Source organism: Vulpes lagopus, chromosome 5, assembly GCF_018345385.1.
Source record: "Vulpes lagopus strain Blue_001 chromosome 5, ASM1834538v1, whole genome shotgun sequence".
Taxonomy (NCBI): Eukaryota; Metazoa; Chordata; class Mammalia; order Carnivora; family Canidae; genus Vulpes; species Vulpes lagopus.
The window spans coordinates 52,598,827-52,625,893 of NC_054828.1; the positions used below are offsets into that span (position 1 = coordinate 52,598,827).

Genomic DNA, 27,067 nt, shown 5'->3' on the forward strand with positions numbered 1-27,067 from the left:
ATTCTCCCGGGCGCCCAATGGGGAGCGCGGCCGGAGCGGGCCTGTCAAGAGCAGGGCCTGGGGGCGGGGGGATGGTGAGTCGGAGATAAACACTCGGCGGCGGTGGCGGCGGCGGCTCTTCCCCGGCTGCTGTCACGGTGTCGGCGGCGCCCAGCGCCCCGGGCCCCTCCCTCCCGGCGAGCGCGGTCGCCCGACAGGCTCTCCCCGCCCTGCTCCGCGGGGCCCGGCGGCGGCGGCGAGCCCGTGGCGGTGGGGGTTGGTCCCGCGGCCGCGGCCCCCGGTGCAGAATGGCGGCGGCGGTTCGGATGAACATCCAGATGCTGCTGGAGGCGGCCGACTACCTGGAGCGGCGGGAGAGAGGTGCACGGGGCCGGGGCCGCGCCGAGCCGGGGCCGGGGCCGGGGCCGGGGCCGGGGCCGGGGGCTCTGCGGGGCACGGCCGCTGGGGGGGCGGAGGGCGCGACCGCGAGCGCCTCCAACCCTCCGGCTGCCCCACGCGCGGTGCGAGGGGAGGCCGCTCCGCCCGGGGGGGCGGGGGGGCGCGGGGTGCACGGAGTGCACGGGATGCTCGGGGTGCTCAGGGTGCCCGGGGTGCACGGGGTGCCCAGGGTGCACGGGGTGCTCAGGGTGCTCGGGGTGCCCGGGGTGCTCGGGGTGCCCGGGGTGCTCGGGGTGCTCGGGGTGCCCAGGGTGCTCGGGGTGCTCAGGGTGCTCGGGGTGCCCGGGGTGCCCGGGGTGCCCGGGGTGCCCAGGGTGCACGGGGTGCTCAGGGTGCTCAGGGTGCCCGGGGTGCCCAGGGTGCTCGGGGTGCCCGGGGTGCTCAGGGTGCTTGGGGTGCTCGGGGTGCCCAGGGTGCTCAGGGTGCCCGGGGTGCCCAGGGTGCTCGGGGTGCCCGGGGTGCTCAGGGTGCTCGGGGTGCCCGGGGTGCTCGGGGTGCTCGGGGTGCCCGGGGTGCCGCCCCGCGCAGGGCTCAACAACCTGCGGGACGTCCCCAGCGGGCAGCCCGGGCTCCGCGAGCTGAGCCTCAACAATGAGCAGCTCGCTCGCTCCTTGCACCTGCTCCGGACTGAGGGTGCTCACACAGTTTAAGGGAGGAGTTTAGAAAAAAAAAAGAAAAAGAAATCCTTGTTCTAAGAATTCCACCTTGCATCGCTTATTTCTTGACACAACATGCTCGTGATGAAAAATAAGGTCTACAAAGGAGCTCCTGTGCAGGGGGGGGGGGGGGTGTTGAAGGTTCCAGGCTCATTCATTAACTGGGTCCTCCGGTTTTCTAGAAGCTGAACATGGTTATGCCTCCATGTTACCGTACAGTAACAAGGACAGAGATGCCTTAAAACGGAGGAACAAATCCAAGAAGAATAACAGCAGTAGCAGGTAATTCGCTAAATCTTTCTCTTTCTCTCTCGGATCACGATACAAACTGCAGAATGGAAGTGGCCTGTGGTGATTATGACCCAGGAAAACGCGTTAAGTGGCGATCAGGATTCAGGAAGGCGCACATGGTCCTAAGCCACTGGAGTCAGCAGCCCTTCTGTTTGGGTTGAGGGGACAGAAGAGAGAAATGGAAAAGCTTTGCACTTCTTTGTGAACTTTTTAAACTTAATTTTTGCTTTTCTTCCCTTTTGGAACAACAACAACAACCACAAAAAATCTGTGGAAACTTCCAGTGAGATTGGTAACCGTGACAATATTTTGCCTACAGAAGTTGCAGATTCAGGGCAAGCTTTTTTTTTTTTTTTTTTTTAATGATCAAAGAGGCTGGACGTTATCCATTTCTTTTACTTTTCATAGTGAAGATTGTACAGACACGTTAAAGTATCTGATTTAGCCTAAGGGGTAGGACTTCATATTCCACATGTAAGTTAAATGCAATGGTTTATCTCCTCTGTTACATCTACTTATAATGGCAAAGAGGAATGATTGAGGTTGAAACCTGCCTTTTGGTGATGGAGGAGTAATATTAAAATATTAATATGCCACGATCCTTTTACGTTAGCCTTATAGTTCTTAAAATCTGTGAATCTCACTGGAAAGCAGGTGGTTAAGGGTCCGTGAAATCACATTAAAGCCCTGAGTACCTATGAGTACTCTATAAATGAGTACTCTATAAACCTACCCCCTTTTTTCCCCTCTTTGCCCTTAAAATATAAGTTAGCTAGGAAACCTGTTAGGTCTATTTACTTATACCTTTCATTCCAGTAAATTAAAGCCCCTCACATTTTCATCACTGGCTTACAATCCTTATTCCTCTCCCGCCATCATGTATAACTCCCTGCAGGTAACTGTATTTGGTTACCCCCTGTGACGTCACACACACCACTAAAAGCCAGGAGGTCCCACTTAAACCTAAACCCACTTGTTCTTGCTGCTGTTGTCCTTGATTCATCCCATTGTCCTTAGTGTTGCTAGAACCACAGGATGTGAGCAGCACCCATGTGCTGGGCTCTTGCCGAGGAAGGAAGGCACGTGAGGGATGGACCTGGTAATTAACCACCCCACGGTTTTCTCTTTCCCTCCCATCTTCCGCGTTACCTGGAAGTGGTAGTGAATAGATCCGTGTGTGGGTATTAGGGCCTGTAAGAATGTTAGCCCTGACTTGTATCCTGCAGTGCCATAAAACAATTTAGCTGCGTTGCATCTTGTTAGTCTTTTTTTTTTTTTTTTAATTTTTGGAAGAATTTTGAAGCTTGTTGGCGTATTTTTTCCTGAGAAGGTAGCCCAATTGTTGCTTTTATTCTTGTCCGTTCATGGTTTAGGAGGAACTGTCCACCCTACTCGTCAAGGCTTAATCCTCAGCACTTTATTTTTTCCTAAGTTTCGCAGGAAAGTTGGGGGAGGTTCAGTGGTGGGGAGAGGAAGAGCAAGGGGTGTTGAGAGAGAGAGAGAAGTAGGCTGGTCCCCGAAGGTGATTAGGAAAGAAAAATAATGATAGCTGAGAATCGCAAGCCACGAAACAGATTCTCTTTAATATCCAGCGTTATTACGGAGAAAATAGCTGTGACTTCTGAGTCTGGGAAGAGCTCTCGTCTGTTAATGGGCTTGGTGTGCTTTCCACGGTTACAGACCAGAGGCTGTCACAGTTTCCCATATCCTGACTAATAATGAATTAGTGTAGTACCTGCGTGGTGCCGGATCTCCGAGAGGCCGTGATTCAGCCTGGAGATGGCACCAAGCAAACGTGAAGCGAGAGCAGGTTGTTTTGTTTTACTGTGATCACTTCCTTCATGCCCCGTTGGGAATGACCCTTACCTGAGCCGTGAGCTGTCTCCCCAGAGAACGCAGTTTGCCCCCCACCCTTGATTTGAATTAGACGCCTCTCCAGGACCACATGTGGGCAGGGTTCTGAACTGAGGTGGGGGCGATGGAGAGATTACTGCCGCTTCACATAACCGCCGGATAACAGTTTACTCTTAATTCAGGTTGAAACGCTGTGCTCTTTGCTTGTAGAGTCGGAGGCTACTTTTCCTTGGACAATAAAAAAAAAAAAAATGTAGCCCCATATCCCAGCTTCTTGGGAACTAAAAATGCAGATCTTAATCCAATTCCTCTAGTTGCTTGTTTAAAAAAAACAAAAACAGAAATGAAATCGTGAATATTGATTGTGTCAGAATCATCCAGAGAGCTACTGGAATACAGGGAAGTGGAATCTTTTGTTTTTTTTTTTTCCCCTAATGACTTTTTAAATCAGTTACTAATAATTTAGAATTGAAATCCAGAGTTCTTAAAGGTATATTTTGCTAAATTGTAAAGCAGGTTTTGGCCCTCGTGAAAGAGGAAGTTCGGGACCCGCCAGCTAGCGCTTGAATGTAACAGTGGTTCTTCAGCTGAGCTGACAAGGAGAGTCTTTTTAAACCCAACAACTTTCCCCATTCTCCTACACTCTGTAGTTTGGCTTAGTCATCTTTTTGTGAGAATGAATATACAGATATTCTTTTTTTTTTTTTTTTTTTTTTTAAAGTAGGCTCCGTGCCCAGCAGGGAACTCGGTGCGGGGCTTGAACTCATGACCCTGAGATCAAGCCCTAAACTGAGATCAAGAGTCTGACGCTTACCCGACCGAGCCACCCAGGCACCCCTTGTTAGGATTTATTTTTTAAATGGTGATATTTGACCTTTACCAGCGATTCCAGAGTCATCAAGTCTTCCAGTAACCACATGGAAAATACTTTTGACACAAGATACCTGTGTATTCTTATGCTTTAATTAAAAATAGAAGCCTTTACCCATTAACAGAGTTGGCAGTCTCTGAACAGGATCGTTCTTGAAAGGCTTCCTTTCATTAACGACAAACTCTGTTCAGTCCCCCAGGGGCACTCAGTAATGCTTTAGCCGTTCGATGTACGTCCCCTTGTACAGATCACAATGTGTTGGATGCTCTTAAGGAAGCAAGTACGATCTGGAGTTTCCAAAACTGTTCAAAGTTTGGAAAGAGTTGTCCTTCCTATGGATTTGTTTAAAGTTTAACTTCTCTTATATATATATACCTTGAAGGAATCTAGAGATTTTGGGTAAGAGCGCCCTGTGCGCTATTTGCTGTAATCAGAGATTCTGTCCTTTTCAAATATCCACTGGTCTCTCCTCCACCCCGTTCCTGGGAGGGTCCTGGCCTGCAGTTAAGCAGGGAAATCCTGACCAGCTGCTATCATATACTTTTATCCATTTAAAAAACCTGTCAGACTTTGAACCTGTTGTTCCCTGGTAAAACTAAAATGCCACGTGCTTTAGAGCCAAAGGTTTACAGTGCTGGCCTGACTGTTGTCCACCGCGCTATCCTGCTGGCCGCGCAGGAAGCGAACTTCAGAAAAATGTGACTGAACAAGGCTGAGGGAAAAACCAAGTGAAGCAATGTAGAGCTTGTAAGGTAACCAACTCTGAGGTCCTCTATCTAGAAAACCAATATTCTAAAACTTCAAATACTGCCATTATTTTCTTGATTTTTTTTAATGTTTATTTTTTTTTCCTGGCTAACAAAAATTGACGGCCCACAAATTGATGTTGTGGAAGAGAAGTTTTATTGCTGGACGGGAAATTTCTCATTCCAAGACTATAAAGCCACACGCCTCCCCCCCCCCCCCCCCCGCCCTTCTCTGGTGTGAGTGAGCTCGCGGGTGGTTGCCCCTGATAGGAACGAGTGGCTGAGCATTCACCGAGGGCCCGTTTCTCCATGAGAATTTCTCTATAGGTCCAGAAAGGTTCTGACTGTGGCCACATAGAATTCATGATCTGAGCCAGGGTGTCCTCTCCCAAACTGGTTAGATTCCAGAGAATGTCCACTAAGAAAGGTCGAGACTTGAGGGAGATTCCTCAAATTTATAATTAGGGAGGAGTTGTGTGAGGAGGACACTGAATTGGCCACATTGACGGGCTTCCTGTGACTTCTGTGAAAACCTGTCCACAAATTCTTAGGCCAGACCTTATAATTCAAGGTCGGCTATAAACCCCTTAATAAGGACTTCCCGCCTCCCGCAGCTTTCGTCCAGGGCTCTCTAATCACGTTTACAGCTGCTTCCTCATTGATCCACGTGTGTTCAGTAGATAATGGACGATCATTTTTACTCCCATTTAACAGAAGGGTTAACCGAGGACGCGAAGGTGAAGAACTGTGTTTCTTCTCCAGTGCCAGTCAGTGCGAGGCTAGACTTCGCACTGCACCCACCTGTGGCCTTGACCGGTGTGATCCTCTACGCGGCGCGGAGTTTGAGGCCCCTTCTTGAAATCACTTGGTAGCTATTCGCCAGCAGCGTTTTTCAGGAGCTTGTACATGATCAAATAATGGCATCACAGAGTAGAAAGATTGAGGGAAGAGGGATTATTTTTACCCACTTAAAATCGTAGCCTGTTGTTAAATAACTTAGCATAAAATTTTGGCGTATACACTACACGTAGAAAAAACTGGAGGCCTGGCACCTCCACTGCTCTGCCCCCAGCCCGGAGGAGGCTCTGGTGTTCTCTAACCCGAATTCACATCACATTGCGCAGCTGTTTTTCTCTTTGTATAAATAGCCCCCTTTTATTTCCTTTCTTAAAATGGATTACATTTCCACCAGGGATCGCGTGCCTCTTAAGTTTGTCACTTCCCCTTGGACTCTATCTTACATATTTACGTTTATCCAACTCCTCACAGGGGCTCGTTTCTTTAGCAGAGCCCGCCGAGTTTTCCTCCTTTTTCTGTTTTCTCTTTACCAACTTTGGAGAGAAAGAAGTCAAAATAATTGTATTGGTGCTGAAATAGTCCTTTAAGACCAGAAGAATCTTACTGTTTTCTTATTTTCCTTCTTTCAGATCAACTCACAATGAAATGGAGAAGAATAGGTGAGTTGGGGATTTTGAGGGTGGGATGAGGGTCGTTTTGATGTATCCTCTGATCTCAGAGACTTGGATTTTTTTTTTATTTATTTTTATTTTTTTTTTGTCTCTTCCCACAAGTAGCGCCTGATGTAAGGGTTTCCTCAAGTCATGTAGGCAGCGCGGCCCCTAAACCACTTAAGTAGATGCAGGGCTTGCAGGCTCCAGAGGCCACCCCCTCTCCTCGCTCCTGCGACCTGCTCCTCCTCAGGAGTGCCCTTCTGGGTGACCGTTTCACAGGCCAAAGCATTTTAGGTCATGAGCAGTGTTTCCACAAATAGTGTCTTTTAAAAAAAAAAAATTACATGCTACTGAATATAATTGGTAGTTCCGTCTTAAATCATGTACACACCCAGATATATATAAATACACATATGTGTGTGTGTATTTACAGTTTACTTGTGAATAAAGATTCTCAAAATTCAGGCAAATATATGCATAGCACAAATTGGAGATGGTGATTCACTAGAGGAAGCCTGCCACCCTCCTTGGGATCCATCTGGCTGAGCCTGAGTTGATCCCTCTCACCTGGATTGCCTCTTGCCGTTTGTTTAAATCTTCATTTTCCAAATGTGGTTTGCCCCCTTCGATGATGTAGCCTTGTGGTTCTCGGCTCCGGTTGTTCGTTAGAGTCACTTGCTGAGTTTTTATTTTAATGTTTTTAAGAAATGTTTTTGTATTAAATACATTACACACATTTATATACTTGGGGGAGAAGGAACAAATTTTATAAAAGAACTTCTAGAACTCTTCAAATATAAGAATGAACAATGTAGTCGAGTCCCGCATGTCCGTTACCCAGCTTCAGCAATTATCGACATTTTGTCAATCTTGTATAATCAGAACTACCACTCCCAATGGACCATTTTAAGGCAAACCTTTTATCTCTAATAAAGACTTTAAAAAAAAAAAATAACCACTTTTACCATGCTGGGGGGAAAAATTAATAGTGATTCTTTGTGGAGCTTTAAAATGAAAGAAAGAAAGAAAGAAAGAAAGAAAGAAAGAAAGAAAGAAAGAAAAGAAAGAAAGACTAAATAAAATAAAAAGAAAGGAAAAGAAAAGAAAAGAAAAGAAAGAAAAGGAAAAGGAAAAGGAAAAGGAAAAGGAAAGAAAGAAAGGAACCAACGCCCAGACCTCACACCTAACCATTCTGATTTAATTGGTGTGGGTTGAGACTCTGCTCTAGTATTTTTTTCAAAAGCTCCCCGGGTGGTTCTAGTGCTGCCAGTGCTGAGAACCACTGCACAGGCCTCCGTCTGGTCTCCGAGCGCCCACCAGTTTGAAACACAGGCCACCCATTGGGATGGAGGGGCTCTCGCCGTGCTCTGCATGAACCAGATGACGCGTAACGGTGGCTCTGTAAACACACGTGGCTATTTCACGCAAACCTTCCTCGAAGAGGGAGCCCGACTCCGAAAGTCAGGGTCCGAACGACCTGCCCCGTCAGTGGAAGGCCAGACTTCCCAGGAAGGAGAGTCTAGGAACAGGGTGACCGTCTAGCGTTTCGCACTAAGGAATCCTGTGTGTACGCGTGTGCTGCTCCCCATCCCTCTTCTTCCCTTTTCATTTCTCTGGTGGTGACTGTTTTAAGTCCGAGCTTCCCTTATGCTTTGGGGATGGACACGTTGTGGACTGGGAGCTCAAAAGGATCTTTCAAGGTGGAGAGGTAGTCCGATGTGGATTCTCTTTCTCAACTCAACTTTCTGCCTTTGGGGTGAACTGGGTAAACGGGACTCTTTCTGCTGAAAAGTCTCCTAGTTCTTCCCCACCCCACCCCCACCTTTACTTAGGCATTTGTTTGTTTACTTTAAAAGAAAAAAAAGATTTTATTTATTTATTCATGAGAGACAGAGACACAGGCAGAGGGAGAAGCAGGCTCCATGCAGGGAGCCGACGTGGGACTCAATCCCGGGTCTCCAGGATCACGCCCTGGGCCGGAGGCGGCGCTAAACCGCTGAGCCACCCGGGCTGCCCAATTTGTTTACTTTTTATATTTCCATTAGGCACTTATTTTTGTCGTTATTAAACCTTTACCCCTTCAGGTAGGGCCCTTAGGCTTACTACACCTTTGTGCCCTGTACCTCTGCAAGAATGCCACACAATGTCAATTCTGCCTTTGTATTTTCGCAGTTCAGGGTTGTTTATGTTTTGCCTACATTGTCCCAAGAACTTGTGCTCGGCACCAGGTATTAAATGAGTTCACACTGGAGGCTCCGCCAGCATGCTCCCCTTCCTAGAGAAATGCAGTTTGTCTAATGAGAAAGACGCAGAGAGAGTTTCAGTGAACACACGATGTGCTCAGATGGGGGGAGGCACAAGAGGCTCTGGAGGCAAAGAATCTAGAAAACTGGATTTGAGGTCCTCACTGGGCAAGCTGCCTTTAATTCCGACTGCTTCCGCGTCGCCGGTCAACGTGTGCTTGCCGAAGAGTTAACTTATCTAGTTTCCTTATTGTCCTTTCTTTTTTGGAATTTGGTCTTCTAAAGCCTTGATAATTCTTTCTCTAGTCCAGAGCATGTGAACAGAAAAGAAGGAAGTAAAGACTCAAATTTCTTAATTTAACCAAACATTGGTTGCTGCAGCCCAGAGGAGGAACTTAAAGTTGTCGGGCTCTTCTCCCCTTCTGAGTGTAGGTGCTTAAGAAGCTTCGAGTTTTAAAGTCCACGGAACAGCTGCCCTCATTTCAATCGATTCCTATAAAAGAATCCCGCTTGGCTAAGTGCATATACACTTTAGCCATTTTTTTTTTACCTTAAAACATCACATAAAAAGATTAACATGGCTCTCAAAAAAAAAAACTCAGGAAAAGAACTTCTAACAATGGGAATTTCTTTTCCTCCTTGATATTGCAGAGTTGATTAGAATTGGGTTGGATTTCTTTTTTCTTTTCTTTTTTTTTTTTTTTGGTGTCGTGACTCGGATTTGGGTTGGATTTTTAAACAGAAACCTTTTCTGTGGCATTTTAGAGCTTTTGAGTAATTGGTGTTCATCAGGACTCACTACGAGGACAACCTTGGTGTTGGTCGGAAGAAACTAGCCCTCTAGGTGGTGGAGGCGGGTGTTTCCCATTCGCTAGATGAGGCATCGCGGAGCATGAAGGTGCTGTTCCTAGGTGCTGGGACTACAGAGCCCCGAGGAGCCCAGGCCCCTGGGGCGGAGGGTTCAGCTTAATGTCGCTGGAGATCGGAGTGTCTGTCACTTGGCCTGTGCTTCTCTGAACTGTCATTTTGTGGGTCTAGCCACCTAAGGAAACCCTTCGAGTGTGTGGTGGTGTTTTGCTTTTTTTCTTTTTAAAACTAATCTTACAGAAAAATCTGAGAACTACAGAAAGTCTTTCTTAAAAAAAAAAAAAAAAAAATTAAGTCATCCGTGATTCTAGCTGCCAAGGGAAAGCTGTGGAACTTTTGATCTCAACGGTTGTTTTTTGGAAAAAACGTAGTTTGGTGTAGAAAATTGAGAAGTTTCAAAAAAATACAAAAAAATATATATATAAATCACCTGTAATAGATCTTGCAGCAGTAACAGCTGCCACCATTCCTGCTAAGTTCTGTACCCATCTAGACTTCTGTGCATGCTTTTCTTAAATCAACCTGGGGTCATAGTAAATAATTTGTGGTCTTTTCATCTACATTATGAATATTTTCTAGTGTCCTTAAGTCTCCTTTTGTAACGTTACTTTTAGTGAATGCCCAGCATTACCTCATATGGAGGGGCCATAAGTCCTATAACCAATCCCCTGTTTTAGGTTCTTCGCAGTATTTTGCTAATATAAACAATACTTCCTTAAACTACCTTGTAGATAAATCTCTGTCCAACGCCATAATTATATCCTTAGGGCAAATTTATAGTTGCGGAAATAATGATGTACGCATTGTTATGATTTTCGATGTTGACTGCTGGACTCCCCACTGGGCAGGTTATAGGCTGTATTTTCCTTAAACCTTCACAACGTGATATTATAATTTAAGACCTTTATGAGTTTGATATGTAAAAAAAAAAAAAAACAACTTGTTTTAATTTGCATTTGTTACATTACCAGCACAAATAATTTTCATATCTTCGTGTGTTGGTATTGCCTATTTTCTACTCAGGCGTTTCTTTTTCCTTATTTTGAAAAGATTATATCGCGTGAAGGAGATTGCCCCTTTGGGTATCACGTTATTGTCTGGTTTATCATTTCCTCTACAGAATCCGTTTTCTCTCTCTGTTTGAACTTGCTGCCTCTGTTGTATATTAAGTTCTCAGTTCATGGCGAAGTCTGTTTCTAGACTGCTTCTTCGGTTCCACTGATCATCTGCTCTGCTGTCCTCTGCCAGGGAGCATTGCTTCAATCATTGAGGTTTTATCATGCACTTCAAGATCTGGCAAAGCAAATCCCTCCTCCTCCCTCCTCCTTTTTTAATTTTACCATGTTGTTAGCTATTTTCACTAGTTTGTTTTTCCCTATAACTGTATAGTCAGTCCATCTCTCCGACCCTCAAATCCTTGTGGGATTTTCAAAATCAAAATTTAATAATTTCAATATAAATTAACCTTTAAAAGTTCACATTCACGTATTGGCTCTTTCCATCCAGGATTTGGTATGTGTCTTCATTTATTCAGATCTTTTTTCTGTCTCTAAGGTTTTGTAGTGTTTCCCCATAGATATTGCATATTTCTTATAAAAGGTATTCCTGCATTCTGTATATTTTAAAAGTATCTATTATATTCCCATTGTAATCACTAATTAATTCTTGTTGGAATATAGGAAATTTTTTTAATCTTGCTGCTGATGTTATATGGCTTTGTTGGTGAAAATTCTACTGTTTTCCTTCTCTTAGCTGGTAATTCTTCTGGTCTGAATGCCTTTCAGTAGCACTTCAGCAAATGGAGACTGAGTGAATGCATATAAGCTGCAGCCAGTGGGGCCGGGAGTCAGGTGCTAGAATGGACTTTTTTTTTTTCTTTTTTTCTTTTTTTCAAAAGAAGGCTCTGGCATCTTCTTTAATAATAGACACTCGTTTTTCTGGAATGGTACAAATGCAGGCCTTGCTGGAATTAGGCAGCTGGTCTAGAGAGATTACCTCTGCTAGAGTCTTCTGACCCCATGACAAAAGGTTTGTGTGTGTGTGTGTGCTCTGTGGGGAGGACTCAGCAGCCTGATCTAAAGCTATTATTTTCATTTGGTCTCACGGTATTTCAGTGGCATCTGGTCCGGTCTGAGAAACCCCTGCAATCAGGTCTCTTCTGGCACGACATTCTAATTGATTGCAGGCCCCTGTAGTTATTTTGGCTTCTCAAATGGCCGAGCTCCTTATATCGGAAGAGGGTAGGGGCGTAACTTTTGCGCTGGTCCCAAGCTGTGGTAGGCATTGCACCACTCTGTTTCTGAACTTTCTTGACCACATTCAGATTTCACCCTAAGGTGTTGTAACCAATCCACATTCCTTGTTGCCACATGGGGCCGAGGGCGTGGCCTGGTTATTACAAAGAAGGGATGTAGTTATCTGTGCAAATCCGGCCTACGTTGACGTGTGGAGAACACCCAGATTTGTACCACCGGCATCTACCTTGGACTGTATCTCTTGGATAGATGGCGTCTGCCCTCGGAAGAACCTGGAGAAGAGACATATGCTGGTTATTCAACTAATTTCCAGTCCGTACCGGAGCACGGAGGGCACCGCCTGACTTTGTCATAGACCTTAATAGTCACAGGTTGAGAAAGCTAGCAAGGACTAACCATGGCACGTATCGTGAACATTTTTAAAATTGGGCTCCAGGATGGAAATGTTAATATACTTATGTATTTCATAGTTTTAGTACAGAAATTATGACTTCAAAATGCAGTAGTTACCTTGAATTGCTATTTATGAATTGCTCACTGCTGTGTTCCCCTACAGCTAGCATATACAACTACCACTGTATTTTTTTTTATAAAGGTTACTATCACGATTATCAAAACTCTCCAAAGCCTTCTAAGATTCCAGTGAAGTTGGTAATCATGATTCATCTGGCAATTATTTATAAAGGGATCATTTTAGGGAAAAGAGCAGAGTACTTTTTTCCCCTCAAAGCATGACTTGCAGCCTTCACCTGGACTTCTTGCTTAACCCAGTAGGGCTGTGTTCTCAACCCCAAATCTGGAAAAAGTTAGTCTCTCTTGTGACCTGTGACCACTAGGGAGTGATTTTTGATCCCTTAAGATGATTTTCTTACTCTAGACTAAACTTATTTCTCTCACTATGTGGCTCGTGCATAACCATATTGGAAATTTTTATCAAACCTGCAGTTGGCCTATAGAATTCACAGAGCTATTTAATTGGCTGCATCTGTGCTCAAAGTGAGGCAATAAGATGGTGAAACCTTAAAGTACGCTCTTGTTCATTGTCTGCCGCTGCTTCGGTGAAGAACCTGAAGCCCAATTTTAATGAAACGTGGTGCTCGGTGAGGGGCCTGCCGTGTAGCACGTTCTGTCCGTTAGGGAGGACTTTCCTCAAAGAGAAGCGCATGCATCGCCTGAGACCCCAGATTCTACCCTCAAGTCAGCATCTGCGGATGCTTTCTTGTTTCTAGGCCCCAGTGGGGTAACACAAAGCAAAAATCTTGGTCTTTCCCATTAGTCGGTGATGGAAGGACGCTTGGGCATAGGAAGTGTGCGGTGTGGCCGAGCGCGGACACGAATGCGGTCCACTGGGAAAGGGGAACAAACAGGTTCCGACGGCCTATGGGGCTTGACAACCTCTTGAGTCAAGCAAGATACGGGTGAGGGGAAGGAAAAATAGGGTTTTTTGGGGGGGCGCTGTGAACTTCCGCGAGGGCGGCCATCCGACACGTCCGGAGGTGGCTCCGGTCAGTAATTCTGTGTAGCTCCCTCGCCAGCCGGGTTTCAGGGCGCTCCAGGGCGCGGCCGGGTCTGCCCCGACCCCGTCCTGCCCCAGGAGCCCGCCGTGCCCGGCCGTCCGGGGAGGAGGGGGCCGGGGCAGCGGGCCGGCGGGTGGCCACGGTGTGCTCCCACGTTCCCATCCGTGAACCCCCTTCCCCCCGCGGGCCGCCGCCCCGATGCTCCGCTCTGACCTTCTGGCCCTTCCTTTGCGGGGAGGGGGCGTCCAGCTGCAGCTTCAGCCAAAAAGCCGACAGCGCCCGGGTGACGGCGCCTCCCTCAGGCGGCGCGGCCCGACCCGGCCCGTAGCCCCACGGGGCGCCTTCAGGTCGGGAAGAGCTTTGGGGCCGCCCGCAGCCGGGTCCCCCGTGGTCTCCGTCTTTCCCAGGCTGTGCCCCGATTTGCGAACGTGCTGGCGGGAGAGACCCGGAGAGACCCCGGGACTCGGGTCGGGGCCTGGAGGGCGGTGGGCAGGTGCCCCGGGGCCCCACTCGGTGCCCCACTCGGTGCCCCACTCGGTGCCCCACTCGGTGCCCGGCTCCCCTGCTCACGGCGGACGAGACTTAAGGGAGCAGCGAGGAGCTGTGCCGTGTCGAGACCTTCGAATCTTCAACATTCTTGGAATTTATTTTGACGTTCGCTCCGCACCCCTCTATTTTCTGAGTAATCGTTCTTCTCCCAAGGGTTTGCAGGGCTCCCCCGGGTAAGTTCACACCCATTCTTCAGTCTCTTGCTGGGAATCCAAAGCCTGTTCCCTTGATGTTGCTTTCTCAGTTATCAGGGCTTTATACTGCAGTTCGTGTCTGGTGCGGCGCATTCTTCCCCACTTTTCTTTTTCAAAAATCTGGCAATCCCTCACACATTTCCTCTTCAAGATGGACTTTATTCAAGATTTCACTTGTTCCTGAGAGACCCCGAGAGGCAGAGACCCAGGCGGAGGGAGAAGCAGGTCGCTGCGGGGAGCCCGACGCAGGACTCGATCCCGGGACCCCGGGGTCACGCCCCGGGCCCAAGGCAGGCGCCCCACCGCTGAGCCTCCGGGTGCCCCCCAGATGGAGTTTACACTAATTTCCTAGAGTTAGTAAGAGCCCTTGGGATTTTCCTCTTGGCATTGGGCATTGTGTTCAATTTGTAGGCCAGCTTGGGTAACCTTGGCAGTTGCTTTCAGGTTTCGTATCTACTACTTTTGGATGCGCTTTTTTCAAACATTTACTCAGATTTTCTTAGGTCTCTCAGCAGAGTTTTAGACTTTCCTTCCTACAAATCCCTCCTAAGCTGTTTTTAGTTGATTCCTCCACATGCTGCCCTTTCCTCTGTGTCGTATGAGGGAGCGTTTAGGTTCTTTGGGCACAGACGGCACATCCGGGGACACGCTTGGGTTCCGCAGGCCAACATCTCCCCTACTGTCCTCGGGCTGCCGCGGAGCCGCCGGAGCGGGGGACCGGGTGCCCTTCGGTGCTTTCCGCCCAGCCTCAGGCTCCCTTCCCCGAGACTCGACAGGCTGTCGGCCAAGAAGGAGGCCTTTCTTTCGCACACATCTTATAAGGATTGATAAGATCCTCACTAATCTAAAATTTTTTTAAATTCCAGTATAGTCAGCACACAGCGTAAGATCTCGGGTGTACAGCACCGTGTTGGGCACAGGCGCCCTCCTTCGTCCCCGTCGCCTAGTCCCCCCTCCCCTCTGGTAACCACAGGTTTGTTCTCTATAAGTAAGTGACCGAGTCTTGGTTTGCCTTTTTTTTTCTTTGCTCGTTTGTCTCTTAAATTCCACGCGTGAATGAGATCACACGGGTTCCTCTCCCTGATTTCGGCTGGCAGTCTGGCCTCTAGCTCCGTCCGCGGCTGAAGAGGACCGTGCTGTGTGCATGTTGTACGCATCTTCTCTATCCGCTCATCTCTCCCCGGACACCTGCGCTGCTCCCGTGCTTTGCCTGTTGCAAATAATGCTGCCGAGAAACACAGGGGGGCATGCACCCCCTGGAATTAGTGTTTTTGTATTTTTGATGGAAATACCCAGGAGTGCAGTTGCTGGGCCGTGGGGTAGTCCTATCTTTAACTTTGAGGACCCTCCACACTGTTCCCACAGTGGCTGTACCAGCTGGCGTTCCCCCACAGTGTAACGGGGTTCCTCTTTCTCCTCATCCCCACCCCTACTGGTGTGTGTTTCGGATTTTTGCCATTCTGACAGGTGTGGGGTGGTATCTCCTTGTCGTTTTGATTTGCATTTCCCTGGTGATGAGTGATGCTGAGCACCTTTTCTAGTGTCCGTCGGCTCTATGTCTTCTTTAGAGGAATCTCTGTTCGTGTCTTCTGCCCAGTTTTAATTGGATTATTTGTTTTTTGGGTGTTGAGTTGTATCTGTTCTTTATATATTTTGGATACTAACCCTTCACTGGGTATGGCATTCGCAGATGTCTTCTCGCATTAGGTAGGCTGCCTTTTATATTTGTTGATGGTTTCCTTCCCTGTCCTTGCTGATTTTTTTAAATGAAAAAAAAAATAGTATCTTTAGCATAAAGCAAGATCTGTATTGTCATAGAAAATCGGTTACATTTTCCATTAAATTTCCTTAATGACAAAAAAATAACTTTTCTTTAAAGAAGAATTGGATTTTTACCAGATAGCTTCCATCTACCTTGTGAGACGCTTCGAGTTTCCTATTGATTTTTCAAAGGAATATTACAGTGCCGTACATACCTGTTTGACCCCGGTCTGCAGAAGAAGCTAGGATTGAATGAACAACTGTCGCCATATGGAGAGCACTCATGTCAGACCCCGGCCGGGGGCTTCTGTACCTTGTCCCAGATAACATACTGGCCTCTGGGCACGGCGTTCCTGTCTACTGCTGGGTTAAGTTACTGGCTGAAGGTCACACAGGAAGTGAGTGGCAGAGCCAGGATCCCAAGCCTTTACTCCTACACGCTACAGTAACATTTGGTTGTGTAGTGATTCACAGATTCAGACTACTAAAGGAACTAAAAATAATAATAATAAAATTTGAGATCCTTTTCAAAACCGTACCGAAGAAAAGTTATAGTTTTTATCTAATCCAGTTCCCCGCAGGTATAGGGCACACTTGGTTCTGAGCATTGCCGGTGATAGCTCCGATCAAAGATCTGTCTCTTTATGCTCCCAGAGGCCAAAGGTGTATCGTCCGTTCAGAATAATTAAAGCTGACTCTTTCTGGAGAGTCAGCACCCAAGGTTTATCAAGGTTCGTGACCTAGGCACGAAGCCGTTGGATCAGCGCAAGCAGAAGAGGCCGCGGGACAGGAGGGAGCCAGGACTCGGCCCAGCCCTCCTCTGCTGGGGGGCGGCGGCAGGACCGGCCGGGAGGAGTTCTAAGGTGGGGATCCGACCGGGGTACCGAGCGGCTTCCTGCTCCGTTCACATGGCAAAACGCTGCCGGCTCCCCAGAGGGGAGTTATACTAGTTCAGCGAGACACTAGACCCGGGAGAGGACCGGAGCCCGGGGCAGGGGAAGAGTCAGGAGTGGGAGGACGTGCTCTCAGGGCTGCGCAGGGACGTGGCCAGACGCCGGGGTGCCCGTGTCCCGGCCCAGGAGCCCCAGGGGGAGCGGTACGCGGGGGTTGTTTGCTTATCTCGTTCAGGAATTGAGTGTCCCTATAACAGGACGGACTGGGCCTGCTCCGCAGACCTCACCCTTCCCCTGTGGTTGGCCCAGGTGCCAGCCGGGGATGTCTGCAGCCAGGGGGCAGGTGGGCAGGGCGGCCAGGGGGCTGCAGCCGTGGGGGCTGCAGGAGGCCAAGGCGGGTAGACAAAGTTGGCTTCGGGCCCCGACACAAACCCAGGAAGAGCTCTGGTCTTATTTTCCTAGAACCAGGCCAAAAGGTACTGAGTGAACATGTGTTCTCCTTCGCCTGAATTAGTCAAGTGGCGTATTTCTAGTTTCACAACAGAAGCATTCTTTGGAAAACCTACATTTGGGTAGTGAGAATTCTACTTTCTGGGCTAGATTCCCTATATAACTAGAAATGACGATGCATGGAAAGATGACTTTATTATGTTTTTATCAGTAGACAAACTTCCTAAAAAATTTACATACTCATATTTGTAGATAACCCCACGTCGTAAAATGACTAATAGGGCACTGTTCTGAATCATGCGGCGTTTGCAGATAACAAGTAAGCTGGAAAGTGTCTGCATCTAATTTTTAAACTTTTTTCCTAACTTGACAATTTGTACACTTTGGGAGAAATAGTTTGGATAACTGTATAAGTGACAATACTTAGTGTTTCTAGTATGGTCTGTGCCCGTGGCTCTTCTTGAACACCATGATTGAAGGTGAACGGGTACATTTTACACACGGGTTCTGCTTTTCTTTTGCCCTCCTGTAGTGGTGGCAGGAGCAGACCTCCCGTGGGAGTCTTTGCTTGTGGCCCTTCCGCACGGCTTTGAGGCAAGCGGAAGACCTACCGGAGAGCAAAGGCGTTTCTGTACCGTGAGGTCTGCCCAGCTCGAGAGTGGATGCTGTGCTCTTCAAGTCTGTCAAGGCCTAGAGGGTCCTGGGAGAGCTGGGGGAGCTCCTCCGAGAGCTGGGCCAGGAAGGGGGCTGGGAAGGACGCGCGACGCACCGCTGGCTGGATCTGCCTTGAGGGGAACATTCTGAAGTCTCGATGTGCAGGGTGTGAGCGGACTTCCCGGTCATTACCGCGCCTACGACCTCCAGCTTTCTGAAGCCGTTTCCTTGTTTTGGTCCCAATTTTTGCTAATACGGTCAACAATTTGAAGTGGGGGCGGGGGGCAGACAAATTAAGCTTTAAGGTCGTCCCCCGGTTCAGCCGGAGGGTAGCCCCCCAGGCTCCGGGGCCCCCTGCTCCGGTGGTCGTGTGGGCCGAGCGCGTGTGAGGAGGTGGCGTAGAGATGGCCCGTGTCCTCCAGGGGCTACGGTCTCGAATCGGCGACATAAGCCACTCCGCAGACGTTTATTAAGGGGGGAGGGGGCGCTGGGATAACTCAGCAAGGACTAAGTGGCAGGCCCAACTTTCTTTCTTTCGAGACTTTATGTCCATATAAGAAGACAGAACCATTTTGCCTCTGTTTTGCCCAGGGCTGGCAGGGTTTGATATCTTGCTTTCCCTCATTTCACGATGTATCGGAGACTTCCTTCCTAGGAGTAAATAGAGCACATTCGGGCTCTTTTCATAGCTGCATAGTATTCCACTGTAACCAGCTCCCCATTGATGGTGACTTGGGTGGTTTCGACCTTTGCTATTAGGAGGCAAGCCGTGACGAATCCCCGCACAGGTCGCTCGCGTGTGGCAGTAGTCTACACGGCCGTGCTGTAGACCTACTGGTCCATAAATGGGAAAGAGGAAGTATGGGTTGAAAGGGCGTTGTCAGGTTACGCCGTAGCCCAGAAACCTGGAGCTAACCGGGTAAATATGCCTAATAGTAGGTCTTAGTCCCGCCCAAACACCTGTATTATAGAGACTTGCGAAAACCCCGGTTTGGGCTTCTCCACGGCTTCCACCACAGTTGTCCAATTTCCAAATGTTCATTTGACCAGAGGTCATCGGTGGCATTTGCCTGGGTAACTTCCTGCTCTTTTAGAACTTGTTCTTTCAGGTGCCTTCCAGCCCGCCGTGAAATCCTCAGTGCCACTGTGACCTTGTTTTTGTAGGCGGGCCCATCTTCGCTTGTGCCTGGAGAAGCTGAAGGGGCTCGTGCCGCTTGGCCCCGAATCGAACCGACACACTACGTTGAGTTTATTGACAAAAGCCAAATTGCACATAAAGGTGAGTGTATCCTTGGGATTCCTTTTTAGCGTTCCCCGTCCAGTGAGGGGGTGTCTGTTTCTTTCTTTTTTTTTAATTTATATATTCATGATGGGGGGGGGTTGGAGAGAGAGGGGCAGAGACACAGGCAGAGGGAGAAGCAGGCTCCATGCAGGGAGCCCGACGCGGGACTCGATCCCGGGACCCCAGGATCACGCCCTGGGCCAAAGGCAGGTGCTGAACCGCTGAGCCACCCGGGGGTGCCCCGGTGTGTCTGTTTCTGAGGGAAAGCACCTGTGTACCTCCGTGACCGTCCTCTCCTCTGGAGAGCCCTCCAGCCTGCCTCTCGATGGACCTCGGGTGTCCCACGCCCAGCACGTCCAGAACCCCACCGGGCCTTTCTCACCCCTGCGTAGCAGAAGTTCAGTGACCCTGCAGTTGTCCGTTTGCTGGAGCCAGAACCCGGGCTCATCCTTGCTAGCTCTTCTTGCTCCGCAGCCATGCGTGCCTCGTCCTCTCCAGGCCCCAGATGTTTCCCAGGCTAACTTCCACTGGCCCCACCATCGAGCACTGCAGGGAACTCCTCAGAGGCCTCCCTGTGGTCCTCCGGCCGCCTCTGAGCCTTAAGATAAGCCTCATGATCCCCAAGAATAATCTTTCAAAGCTCAAATCAACATGTCACTGCTTAGAATTCTTCAGTGGGCCGGGATAGTCTGTCACAGGCCTGCCCCAGGCCGCGTGACCTGCTGTCGCCTGCGGTACAGCAGCATCTTGTGCCCTGTCCGCCCCTTGCACTTGTCACGCTCTTACCACAGGGCCTCTGTACGTGCTGTTCCCTCGGTTTGGTATGCTTCCCCTCCCTCCCTCACCTAGCTGACTTCTTGTCATCCTTCAGATCTCAACACAGGTATCACTAGCTCGGGGAAACCTTCCTGCCCTGCCTACGGCCTTCCTGCCACAGACGGGCCCATTATTGGATCTTTCTCTCTTAGCACTTACCGCAGCTGACCTCAGACCGTGACTTATGTGACTGGTTGTCCCCACTGTCAGAGGGAGGGGCCCAGGTCTGTTGGGTCCCCCTAGACCCCAGCACCCCCAGAGGGTCGGAAACAGTTGGCATGTAGCCAACGCTCACCGTTTAGCGTGTTTCTAGAACCCTAGAGTCGCTATTGTCCAAATGTCCCTTCACTTACGGTCAGCGGCCTGCACACGTGACCGTTCTGAGGGAAAGAGCCCGTGTTTAGAGCAGCATAACCACAGTTAAACAGATTGGGAAACGTGTTTAAGCCCTTTCTTGGACGATGTGGAATCAGGACTTGAAGGGACACTTCCCGCTGTAAGGAGGTCCCTGTGGTGTGGGCTGAGCGGAGCTCAGGGGCTCACCTGCGGATGCAGGTGCTCAGCGGCCGCACTTCCGCTGGGATCCAGCCCCCGGGGACGGGGCACCGTGCACCCCCCGAAGCCCTGCACCCCCCGGAGCCCCAAGCCCCATACCCTGAAAGACCCCACACCCTCGAGCCCCACGACGTGCTGGTCACCTGGGACAGGCTCCTGGGGGCAACTGGCGTGTGGGGTGCCGGGGGAGGGGCCAAGTCCAGGCCGCGCAGGAGCTGTGCCCGGGCACCAAGCACCCCCTGACTTGCAGAAACTGGAGGATTGTGACCGAAGAGCCATTCACCAAATAGACCAGCTCCAGCGGGAGCAGCGGCACCTGAAGCGGCAGCTGGAGAAGCTGGGCATCGAGAGGATACGGATGGACAGCATCGGCTCCACCGTGTCGTCGGAGCGCTCGGACTCGGACAGGGGTGAGCGCCCGCCCCGAGTGCGCGTGCGAGTGCGTGTGCCTGTGTGCAGGGGCCTGTGTATAGGTGCGTGTGTGCAGGTGCCCGCGTGTGTGCCTGTGTGCAGGGGCCTGTGTATAGGTGCATGTGTGCAGGTGCCCGCGTGTGTGCCTGTGCTGCCAGATGCACGTCCGGACGTGTGCATGCCTGTGTGCAGGTGCTGTGTACGTGCCTTGCTGCTGGATGCACGTACGAATGTGCCCGTGTGCAGGTGCCCATGTGCGGGTGCCCACGTGCGTGCCCGTGTGCCGGATGCACGTGTCCCAGGGCGGGGCAGCCCGAGGCCCGGGGGTGACGGGGCGCGCCGTGGGGGCATCGGGCCGGGCCGCCACCACCCATGTGTGTCGCCCCGCAGAGGAGGTGGACGTGGACGTGGATGTGGACGTGGACGGGGACGTGGAGGGCACGGACTACCTGGCAGGCGAGCTGGACTGGAGCAGCAGCGGCGTGAGCGACTCGGACGAGCGGGGCAGCCTGCGGAGCGCGGGCAGCGACGAGGGCTACGCCAGCTCCAGCAGGAGGCGGCCGGCGGCCCCGCACGCGCGCGGGGGCCTCTGAGGGCGCGGGCGCCGGCTGCTGCGGGTCCCCTCCGCGTGGACCGGCTCCCGGGTGCCCCGAGGTCGCCCCGAGGTTGCCCCGAGGTCACGGCGACCCCCGGCGTGGGGTGGACGCGGGCCTGGGCCTGGGCACCCGCGCCCTGCTCGACGCCCCCCGGCGCCCGCGGCTCCCCCAGACTCGGTTTCCCCCGAAGTGTGTTCTGCTACTTGTCTCTGGAACATTTTTTTTTCCTACCTCAGAGATAAACGAGATCTCCATTTCCCACTTAACACGAAGCGATTATGCCTTTTTTTCACCCCCAGATAAGTGACTTTTGGTCCAAGTCTAATCTATTTTCCTATTTGACTTTCAGCAATAACTGAGCTAGTGTCCTCGTCAGTGAAGGACAAGCCGCGTGTCTACCCTGTTGCAGGTGAACAGGAGGGGACGGCTCAGCGCCACTAGGGCCCCCCCCCGTGTGGGTGCACCCAGGAACTTCCCTGTGGAGGCTTCCGGGTCGATGGTTTAAAAGGCTGATCTTCCCTTTTGGTTATGATTTCTCCCTCAAGTGGTCTCCCACTTTGTAGCATTTTTATTTAAGCTAAAAAAAAAAAAAACAGAGCACATGTTATATGTACATAAGACACATTAAATCTATAAATACTATTTATTCATTTTATATAAACTAATGTAATGGAAAACAAATTCTTATGACTTTGTGCTTTTATAGATGTTCTAGAAACTTTGTATGTAGGTATCTACAAAATTGGTTCATTCCCCTCAACTATTTTTGCATTCATACTTTTGGGGCCGAGGTTTTTCAGCCTCTGGCGAATCTTTTTCATTGAATCTGAACCATTTGTAAAAAACCTGTGACGCCGAAACAGAGCGTGTGTCACGAAGTGACGAGAACATTCCTAAAATGCACAGACGCACCGCGACCTAAGGGCTCCACGGCCGAAGCGGCGGCCGCCCACCCCGCGCTCAGGCCCGGGGCCCGGCCTTGCCTGCAGCGCCTCCACCTTCCACACCACTCCCGAGTTCAAACCCGCTCCGCGCCGAAGCTCGTGCCAGACGTGAAGAGCGGTCTAAACAAGATTACTTTTGTTTCTCCATTTTAATGATTCTCTATTAATTTTTTTTTTAATTGGAAGTAGCTGATTCCTAAACGATTCCAAAGTCCTCTGTACTTCTGGTTTTGTTTTTTTTTTTTTCCTGCATTTCAGCTTTGGGTGGGGGGAGAGGCAGGTGACACAAAGGATTTTTTTTTTTAATTGTTGGAATCTTTTCCAATGACCAGCTGAAGATTTGCACTGAAATACAACTTGTATGCCTTTTGCATTTTTAAAGCCTGCTTCCTGATTTAAGCAGAGTGATAGTGTTCAAAGAGCCAGCTCAGCCTGTAACATGTTTGAAAAGATGTACCTGCACTTTGAGGTCCCTCTCGAATGCCATTCGCTGGACCTCTCAAGCGTTTTAATTGCTACATTCAAGCGCCTCCCAAGTCCAAGATGCTGGATGCCCTGATGGCATCGAAAACTCAAGACTTTGGGCAAAGCTTGTGGGCTTGCGTTGGGGGAGGGGAGGGAACAGAATTTGTGTATCTGTTTGATTTAGAAATAAGGCATCTGAGAGATGCCATTATTTTCTGTGTTTAAGTTAAACTGCATTTTTGTCTTTTGGTTGAAATATGAAATGTACTGTCCCGATATAAAACGGTAATTATTTGACCTTTGCACTGTTCGTCTGGTCCTTTTCAGTTTGATTGCACATAGGAATGTGCGACTTGATAGATTTTTAATGCACGTGTGATAAACCGACACCAGGCCCAGACCTTAGTTTTCAAAGCGCGAGGTGGACCGAATCGACGCGCCAGCTACGCCTCTCTCGGACCAAAACTGTGACCTTCAGGACCGGCAAACAGCCGGCAGCAGCTGCTCCCCGTCCCCACGCGGCGCCGGCCTGTCCCCTCGTGCACTGACCCACCAGCGTGACTGCTCAGAGCTATAAAGTCTTTTTGGTTGTTTTGGGTTTTTTAAGCAAAATGAAAAACCTTTCTGTGAGGGTTGGCGGAGGAGGGGGGGGCGACGGGCAAAGACAGAAACCCCAGCCTCTAAGACTTTGACGATTGTACGTGCCCAGAGGTGTGTGTAGACATAGGCACGTGCAGATTTTTGTGTAAAATTGATTTTACGAAACAAACCTATACTCACTGATTCCACTGCGATGCGGGTGGAGAAGTCCGAAGGCCACTTCCACGCGGTGAGAACATCCGTCCGTGCGCCGCTGTGCCCATCGCAGCAGGGCCAGCTCGCCCCGCCTGAGGGCTCAGAAAGGCGGGCGGAGCACGCAGGGGCCTCGCGGGGGTTTTCTGCTGAGCGAAGATCCTGAGTTCAAGGAGCTGCCAGTGACCGCTGGCTCCTGCCCCGTCACAGACCCGCCGCCAGCGTGTGCTGTCCTCTAAATCACTCGCTTGAGCAGGACCTCGAGTCTCCTGTTCAACCCCAGACTCTGTTCAGGGTCGCCTCAAAGCTGAGCACTGCAGGAGGCCGTGGGGCGGCCGCTGGAGCGGGTTTGTTCTTGAAGGGAAGCGTCCTCCTTAGTCTCCTTAATACTTTTTTCCCAAAAGCCACAAAGGGTCCTTGCCTGGGTTTCCCGTGGGCCTCTCTGGTCCGTCCCTGAAGTGGCCAAGAGCAAATCCTGGGGGCGTGGGGGTCGGGTGGGGGGATGGTGAGGATGCTGATGCTCAAAATAACTGTGATGGGGTCCTGGGGCCACGGGGGTGTGACGGGCCCCTTCCTCCTCGCCGCTGCCCCATCCTCTAAAGAGAAAGCGTATCCAGGGGTACAGAGATGCAGTCGTCTCGGTGTCTCTGCCCTACTGCCGGGCGGAACACGGCCCCGTGGTCGCCTGCTCCTGGCCCTGCCTCTCCTCCTCCGGTCCCTAAGCTCCCCTGCCCTCCTCCGTGACCTGCCGTGTGTTGAACCCCAGGAAGTCAACGCTGCAGAGCCATTTCCTGCCGGTCACCCTGGCTGCTTTTCCTCCGCGTCTAACCTGGGTGCAGGGTGCTCAGCTCGCTGGTCCCGGGTCGTAAACCCTTTCTGGGAGAAGACGAGCCACAGACCCCTTCACGGGGGGAGGTTTGTCTCAGATCTCTGGGACTGTGGGATGTTTTGTCTTCGGAGATCCCTGGGGAAGGGGGGGGGTGCGTGTGTGTGACGATACGTGATTTATCGTGATTCCTTCCTCAGTGTCTATCCCACGGATGACTTTCTGGGATTCTCCTGAAGGAGTAGCTGCCTGGCGCTGCTAGGGTCGGCCCGGGGGGGGCTGAAGCGATGGAGCATCGTTGTCTTCGCTCGGGATCCTCCGGCGAGGGTTGGCGAGGCGCCCGATGCTGGGCCTCATCCGGATCCTCACCTGTGCCCCGCACTCCGTGGGGCGGAGGGGCCTGGGACGCGCTTCCTTTTAGCTTTTGCCTGAGAACCAAGTCGCCTTCCCCCTTGTGGCTAGAAGTGCTGCTGGGGGGGGGGGCTGGGGCCCTGCCACGGGCGCACAGGCCGGGGAGCGCGGCTTCCCCTTCTGCCTCCTCGTGTAAAGACGAGGCGGGCGTGAGCGTGTGTCGGGGTCTGGAGGATGCGCTTCGTACGACACGGAGCGCGGGCGGTTTGGGAACCGCTACGTGCCGTAGGGACCCTCGGCTGCGGACGTGAGAACCTCTGTGTTGTCCCCCGTTAACAAATAAGTCACTTCGTTATTAAAGAAATGTTGGTCTTCCTGGTGTTTTGCACCGTTTCGTGGTTTTTACTCACCAAGCTGAGCGGGAATTAGCCAGACGCTTTAATCCCCTGAAGAACTCCCCGGCCCGAAGCTGTGGGCTCCCGGCTCTGCGCCGAGCTCAGCTGGAGCTCGTGGGTCCACCAGAAGCGCCGCCCGCACCTGCCCCCGCCCCGGCCCCAGCCCACGCTCCGCTGCGAAGGACAGAGGCGCGGTCGCAATTTAACGCCACGCGGTCGGTTGTGGGGTCGAGCGGGGCCGGCCCACGAGAGGAGGAGGCCCCCGCGGGCCCGGCACCAGGGGACGCCTGCGGGGAGAGAACGGGGCAGCCCCACGGGCGGGAGCGGCCTGCAGGCCGGGGACACGCGGGGAGGACAACAGACTGCAGGACGCGAGCCATCGAGAGGGCAGGAGTCACCTCTGGGCCAGGCCCTGCGGAGAGCGGGGGGCAGCGCGGACACAGCTCAGCGCCCTGACCTCTGACGCCACTGCCTCGGGCCACCGCCGGCTCTGGCCTCACCGCCTGCCCAGCAGGCCTCTGGGAGGAGCCTCCTAAACCACCCCCGTCCTGAGGGGCTGTCATGGGGCCCTGGAGGGCACCCGCGGGGCCCTGGAGGGCATCTGTGGGGCCCTGGAGGTCATCTATCTGCGGGGCCCTAAGGGTCATTCGTGGGGCCCTAGAAGTCATCCGTGGGGCTCTGGAGGTCACCCATGAGGCCCTGGAGTTCATCTGTAAGGCCCTGGCGGTATCTGTAAGGCCCTGGAGATCATCTGTGGGGCCCTGGAAGTCATCCAGAGGGCCCTGGAGGTCATCCATGGGACTCCAGGGGTCACCTGTGGGGTCCTAGAGGTCACCCGTGGGGCACAGGAGGTCACCCGTGGGGCCCTGGCGGTCATCCGTGACGACGTGCAGCCAGCAGGGCTCATGCAAGGGGACCTTCCTGGTGCTTCTCTGTGGGAAGAGTAGCCCCCCCCCGCCCCCTTTCTCCCCGACGCAGGGTCCTTGCGGCCCCGACATGTGTGATTGCCGACCCGGCCTCTGGAACGGGAGGGCAGGCCCCAGGCACAGGCAGCAGGCAGGGCCCCGAGTCGGGCCTGACCGGAGCCTCGGGCAGGACGCCTGCGACTCCTCCTGACGGTGCTTCAGCCCGGGTGACACGGTCACGGGCGGGTGGCCGCGAGCCCACAGTCCCCGGCACCGGCCTGTGCCCCGCATGTGCCCCGTGGGGCCTCGGGTCAGGCCGTGGGGCAGAAGCCCGGACACACGAGAGCACCGAGGCGGCCGGTGCCGTCCTGCTCCCGCCTGGTGGGACGCGGCCTGGGACGACAGCCCAGCCGGGGGCAGCGTGGCCGCGGGGAGGACGCCCCGTCTGCACCACGTCCTCTGGGCTGTTCACGGGCACGATCCCCCCACCCCGGCCCCGCCGGCCCGCCTGTGCGTCACCAGGACCCCGATGGGGGGCACCCTGTGGCCACCTGGCGGGCAGGCGGCGCCCCGGGCAGCTCCCCGTGGGCAGGGACCGTGGGGACCCTGTGACCCGAGGGAAGGGACGCGCTCTGGGCCGCCAGGAGGGCAGGTGGCAGCCCCGGCAGGCCGCGCAGGGGCCCAAGAGGGAACCTGGGGGAGGCAGGCAAGGCCCTTGCAAGGCGGCGCTGGGACGGCTCCGAGGGCTCGTCTGGAGCCACAGCCGTGGGGCCGAGGACACGTGTCCAGCGCTCACCCCGCGGCGGGCACGGCCACCGTGACAACCACCTGCCACTCGGCGGCTAAGGACTTCGGCTGCGCAGCTGTGGGACAGCAGGGCCAGCACGGGGTGAGACAGCCCAGGCCCGGACGGGGAGGACTCGCTGACATGCCACGTCCTCACCACGTTCAGGGCCGTCGGTGGTGGCGAAGCCACGCATCACTCGGAGCAGGATCCCATTGCTGTCCCTGAAGGGGGAGGGGGGGTGTTTCCTCCGGA

General features: G+C 52.1%; 1 protein-coding gene across 2 annotated transcripts; it reads left to right on the top strand.

The window, feature by feature from the left end:
* The first annotated feature begins 84 nt into the window (after window positions 1-84).
* On the top strand, window positions 85-25,103 carry MXD1 (MAX dimerization protein 1). Of its 2 annotated transcripts, XR_005988010.1 has the most exons (7): window positions 85-360; window positions 1,277-1,376; window positions 6,284-6,313; window positions 18,855-18,969; window positions 20,594-20,753; window positions 21,145-24,466; window positions 24,578-25,103. XR_005988010.1 is itself a non-coding variant. In XM_041756656.1 (6 exons), exons 1-6 carry the CDS (start codon window positions 288-290, stop codon window positions 21,345-21,347), a joined length of 681 nt encoding a protein of 226 aa, XP_041612590.1. In that variant the 5' UTR covers window positions 85-287; the 3' UTR covers window positions 21,348-25,103. The 2 variants fall into 2 exon arrangements, 1 of the variants encoding a protein (XP_041612590.1); XM_041756656.1 differs by having other exon boundaries at window positions 21,145-25,103.
* The last annotated feature ends 1,964 nt before the right edge of the window (window positions 25,104-27,067 follow it).

What these genes read in the sequence shown, in the direction of transcription:
- MXD1 (XM_041756656.1), top strand. Translation starts at nt 288, where the DNA reads ATGGCGGCGGCGGTTCGGATGAACATCCAGATGCTGCTGGAGGCGGCC. An exon ending in AAGCCAAATTGCACATAAAG is followed by an intron (nt 18,970 to 20,593) that starts GTGAGTGTATCC and finishes CCTGACTTGCAG; the next exon opens with AAACTGGAGGATTGTGACCG. An exon ending in GCGCTCGGACTCGGACAGGG is followed by an intron (nt 20,754 to 21,144) that starts GTGAGCGCCCGC and finishes GTCGCCCCGCAG; the next exon opens with AGGAGGTGGACGTGGACGTG.